We start from the raw sequence: 5,447 nt of genomic DNA on the forward strand, positions 1-5,447 counted from the left end.
TTTAACTTCAAAACCTCCAACAAATCCACGGTGTTTCTGAGAATAGACAATAAAACCAATTGTCTCAAATACCTTCTGTGATAATGAATAAAAGCGACAATACCGTCGCCTTATACATACAAAATCTTTCCTAGGTTGTATAAAGGATTATGTTTTGTTTTTGAACCAAACACAGTATCTCTCTTTGTATGAATTAATACGTCAACCAGTTAACTGTGTAAACATTTGACTTCAGTGCATAATATGACAGAGGTTTATCGGCATAGAATGGGTTGGTGCTCTCGAGTCATGTACAATTTTCCTGCTCTGTGAAAACACTTATCTATTTGTAAGAGATTTCAAATTATTTCATAGCAGACTACTTCGAGTTGGAAAATAATCCCTAATGTGTCCTTGTGCTTTCAAATTAGTCCATCGCCTTTTGAGAAATGATGACTTTTAGTGGAGTATAATACTCGCACATGCTCTACTGGATAGATAAATTTTAGTTTCTCTTATAAGTCTCACAGACAACTCGTTAAACGGGCATGTTACCATTTTGGGTCGACCTCTCCATGGTGTAATGCTCTTCAAATCAATAACAACAATTTGCTTTACTGGTGTTGCCATTTATTATGTCACCTGTATTTTCTTAATACACAGATGTAAGCATCTTTACAAACCTTCTGAAACAGTTCGAAATATTCTTTACAATGTATACTTCTGTTCACATGCATGTAGTTCCGTTTTATAAAACATATGTACTGGAAGAAGTCTACTATTGTCCTTAAATTAGTACACCAAAGTGATACAAAGTTTAAGGTAAACATGCAAAATACACTGAACAGTGTTCGTTATTTACAATACAGTGACTGAAATACACTTATATTCCCGTTCTCATATTCCACTACCAAAAATTATCATCTGTGATGTTCGTTCCTCCAATCAATACCCAAGTTGCGATGAACACGACATTCTCACAGAAAGCCGCTTGAACAATCAGACTCTTCGAACAAGCAGAGGATTCCTACCATGAAGCTACCTTAAAGTGAACCCTCGGTATTCCGGATCCTGTTAATCCAGAAACCCCATTTCGGGTAAATTACTTTTTGGAACATTTACATGAATTCAAAAGTTAGATGTAAAATGATTCATTTGGAATGCTACTTTTTTTTACTAAAGCAATTTCCCTGTAATTCAATTCTCCGAGTTTGGGTTTTCGTCTTTAAAAAAATGTACTGAGTTTAAACTATTCAGTTCAGATATTCTTTACCCGGAAAAATTCTTCAGATGTCATATACACAAATGTGGATGATACACCATAATGTTTTTCGAATGTTTGTTCGAGGTGCTGTGTTCAGAACCCAAGGGTAAAGATTGGACTGACCCGGATATACAAACAGTGTGAAGTGACTGATATGTCTACCTCCTATCTTCCTGCCTCCAAACGTTGCTACCTCTTGCTATGTCGTGCATGTGTATCTTGGGCACCTTTACACCAGAACTAGTGCACTTTTACACCAGAACTTCCGGGCATGCGTATGCTGAGCTTATACTTCTTTCCTCCGACGTTGATGTATGGCGGAAGCTCCACAGTAAATACCATTCCAAAAGACACAACACCGTCAGCAGAAGTACTTGCTCCCGGTGTGAATGGCTGTGACTGTGTGGCACTATTCGCACCGTGAGATCCCGGGAGCGCATTTTCAGAAGCTGTTTTGGTTGGGTCGTGTGGAAGATGTTTATCAGCTGAGTGAGGGTCAGCGGCGCCGACGGCCGGTGTGTCGTGATGCAGCATGGAACCTGGAACATAACACCCGTAATGCAGTATGGTATACGACAGATGGAACATGTATATGAAGCTGCTCACTGCATACAGAAGTAGGTACGTCCACAGTGGTCATACAGAAAGTAACTACGTCCACAGTGGTCATACAGAAAGTAACTACGTCAACAGTGGTCATACAGAAAGTAACTACGTCCACAGTGGTCATACAGAAAGTAACTACGTCCACAGTGGTCATACAGAAAGTAACTACGTCCACAGTGGTCATACAGAAAGTAACTACGTCCACAGTGGTCATACAGAAAGTAACTACGTCCACAGTGGTCATACAGAAAGTAACTACGTCCACAGTGGTCATACAGAAAGTAACTACGTCCACAGTGGTCATACAGAAAGTAACTACGTCCACAGTGGTCATGCAGAAAGTAACTACGTCAACAGTGGTCATGCAGAAAGTAACTACGTCCACAGTGGTCATACAGAAAGTAACTACGTCCACAGTGGTCATACAGAAAGTAACTACGTCCACAGTGGTCATACAGAAAGTAACTACGTCCACAGTGGTCATACAGAAAGTGACTACGTCCACAGTGGTCATACAGAAAGTAACTACGTCCACAGTGGTCATACAGAAAGTAACTGAGCCCACAGTGGTCATACAGAAAGTAACTACGTCCACAGTGGTCATACAGAAAGTAACTACGTCCACAGTGGTCATACAGAAAGTAACTGAGCCCACAGTGGTCATACAGAAGGGAACTCAGGTATTCATGGACTGAATAGGACATTTATATGAAGTAGGCATTCTCCTGTAGACCCCCAACCCCAATATAGAAAGAAATATAGAAATAAGGAGGCCAGTGAAACTGCCCCGTCTGTTTGTTATTTAGATCTCTTAATAAAGATTCAGAGTGATTAAAATACACTCTTATTGGGTGTATGACAAGAGAGATGTGACTTTAACTTTCCAATTATCAACATTCCATTTATGTCGAACAATATTCAAGCAGCTCCAGCCTTTGATGTCAGCATTTCATAATATTTGAGGTACAATCGAGCATGCTCTATGGACGAAGATTTCAAAGAGCTTCACACAACCGTTCCCCCAAAGTTGTTTATTAAGGATCACAACATCCAGGGTCTTAGTAACATGTGGAGGACATTTCCAGATTTGACGCATGAGATGAAAAATTGACTTGCCTGTGCGTGTTTTGGTGACACCAGTGGGGCAGGATACATCCGCCTTTTTGCGGACACTTGGTACAAACGGTTTCCATATCCCACATTTTATTTTTTTTCTGTACGTGTTCGTCATTTAAAATATAGCCACGTGAACATATTTTTGATGGTGAGTGCAAATGAGGTGATCAACAATACGATGAGGTCAGTGCTATTTGTACAGGTCATGGCCACGTTGCAAGATAATTATGCAAGTGAGGATTCCGTTTAGATATAAAAACCCGTTGTCATTCAAATCAATTTGGCTACAACTTTATTACAAATGTGTTTTACACATAATTATATCTAGTGTCAAATAAATACAAGGAATATAAACTAATATTTTTAGCCTTCTATTAGCAGCAAGTTTTGGTGTGTAAGTATGACGTGTTTGTGGCTGTTGGTGATGTTTGTGAATCGCGTGTAGTATTTGGACTTAGAGTCCACCTGAAACAACACGTTGCAATTATCGTTTCATTTCAGACCAACAAACAGTCTTCACAGAACAGTTTTTGATTTCCCATCAAGTGTGTTCTCATCAGCAATCAGTTCTATCTCCACCGGGATGAAGAAAGGAACGTAGTCTCCGGCTGCGTTTATTTCAGTCGTGGTTGCCTGGGTGTGAGCCAGTGATGAGCCAGTGATGAGGGGATGAGGGGTCGTCATTGTTACTGATGTAGAATCATCATTTACACCGGAGGTGCCAGACAATGAACTAGTGGCTGGAGGGCCTGAGCTTGAGGTACTATCAACGAAACTAACAGTGGGTTCAACGGTGTTCGCACCGGAAGGAGATACAGCCTGTTCGCTTGGCGCGGAGGTATCTGGGACGATGGTCCCGGGAGTGGAAGTATAACTACGTGACACAGAAGCACCGACACCGGAAGTAGATGTGATTGAAGGAGTAGTAGGAGCAGAAGATGGAGTTGTAGTGAAGGTCCCGGATGGAGTAAAGGTAGATGTTGCCATGGACACAACCGTAGCCCCACCTAACACAGAAGTTAAACAAAGGTATTAAAATACGTTCGTCTTCCATACACGCTGAAGCAATAACCAAAACAAGCAGTATTTTCTGAACAACACCGGACCTCTGCCAGATGGGACGAAATGATTTGCGCCAACGGAAGTTACAAACGGGACCAAAAACAACCTTGCCCGAAGTCCCGAACTGAGATTCGAAACGAGGAATTACAAGGTATTATTGAAGTACATATCCAACAACCATCTACTGAGGGCTGTGTCTGTGTTCAAGAATATACATGATATGCACTTTGCCGTTATATGTTGTCCCATGTCCACGTACCATGTTGTGGATACCGTGCCGCATTTAAACTTGGATACCGTACTTAGCAACAGTATACTGACTCCGAGCTGACCAGTCCTTGTATTTCTCCCCTTAATACCGAGAGCGCCAAGGTAACAGCAAATACAATATTTTAACGCTTTCGGTATGAAGCGTCCGGAGACCAAACCGCCGACCTTCCGCTCCCCGCCGTATCCATTTGACCATGTTGGAGATACGTTGAAATGACCAAACACCTTACTCGGGAATTGATATTATGATAACTCGTAGGCAATGATCTAAAACAGCTTCCTTGCATAGAAATGTGTTCGGAGGTATGTGTATGAATAATGGTGGTATGGTATTAGGTCCCTGTGTCTTGTCAGTCTGTTGTATGAATAATATGCTTAGTCTAGTCGTGTAAATGTGCGCATGGTGATTTCAAAGACTGAAATGGGAAATCCTACAAATGTACGTCCGTGGTTAAGTGACTGAAGATTATGCTGAACGACGTGGTTATCAAAGTGTATCGGGTGACAGCACTTACCTGAATGTGGCGGAGGTTGTGTTGGAGCGGAGGTGGTTAAAGACACCAGAAGGGCTAACGTCAGAACACAGCAACTCGCCTTCATGGTCAATCTGAAAACATCCGATTAGGCCGCACTTAGTTAAATAATCGTTTCGAAGGTTTTTCAATGTGAAAACGAATAAATTTCTATTCATTACATTTGATCTTTCAGAAGAATTAAACATTTTATCTCAAAAACACTTAAAAGACCAAAGAAATATAATTAGTTCCATCTTCATTAAATTATGCCATAGACAATTAAATTCAATATGTGTTCATGGTTACAGAGTCCGTGGGTTTCACTGAAGGGGTTAACGTCAACGACAAACGTCAGTGTGAATAACATTTGGGAGACACGCAGTCATGTTACAATAATAGAAAAGCGACAAAACCATTTCCACAATCATATGAAATCGAGGTACGAAATTGTGTGATTCCGACTATATCATAAGCAGGTATTCATGAATCATTATCAAATATTGATGATACCATGTGTTCGCGAAAAGGAGGGCGTATTCGTTATTCGTGATACAGATACACCGTGTCCATTTCGATGTTTTTATTTCGTCCTTAGACAAAATTTAGGGTTGAACACTCAAACAAATTAATAAAGC

General features: G+C 40.7%; 2 protein-coding genes across 2 annotated transcripts; one reads left to right on the forward strand and one right to left on the reverse strand.

The window, feature by feature from the left end:
• Window positions 1-1,808: 1,808 nt before the first annotated feature.
• On the forward strand, window positions 1,809-2,408 carry LOC139451993 (uncharacterized PPE family protein PPE21-like). Its single transcript, XM_071233272.1, has one exon. It carries the CDS (start codon window positions 1,809-1,811, stop codon window positions 2,406-2,408), a length of 600 nt encoding a protein of 199 aa, XP_071089373.1.
• Window positions 2,409-3,481: 1,073 nt separating this feature from the next.
• LOC139452814 (uncharacterized) lies at window positions 3,482-4,897 on the reverse strand. The gene is made up of 2 exons (XM_071234438.1): window positions 4,813-4,897; window positions 3,482-3,972 (listed from the first exon to the last, which is right to left on the reverse strand). Exons 1-2 carry the CDS (start codon window positions 4,895-4,897, stop codon window positions 3,482-3,484), a joined length of 576 nt encoding a protein of 191 aa, XP_071090539.1.
• Window positions 4,898-5,447: the final 550 nt, after the last annotated feature.

Source organism: Haliotis cracherodii, unplaced genomic scaffold, assembly GCF_022045235.1.
Source record: "Haliotis cracherodii isolate W230 unplaced genomic scaffold, xgHalCrac1.p SCAF_9, whole genome shotgun sequence".
Classification (NCBI taxonomy): Eukaryota; Metazoa; Mollusca; class Gastropoda; order Lepetellida; family Haliotidae; genus Haliotis; species Haliotis cracherodii.

Excerpts from the sequence above, each read along its gene's own strand:
- LOC139451993 (XM_071233272.1), top strand. The coding sequence starts at position 1,809 with ATGGTATACGACAGATGGAACATGTATATGAAGCTGCTCACTGCATAC.
- LOC139452814 (XM_071234438.1), bottom strand. The coding sequence starts at position 4,897 with ATGAAGGCGAGTTGCTGTGTTCTGACGTTAGCCCTTCTGGTGTCTTTA. Across the intron at positions 3,973-4,812 it reads ACAACCTCCGCCACATTCAG|GTGGGGCTACGGTTGTGTCC; the intron begins GTAAGTGCTGTC and ends CTTCTGTGTTAG.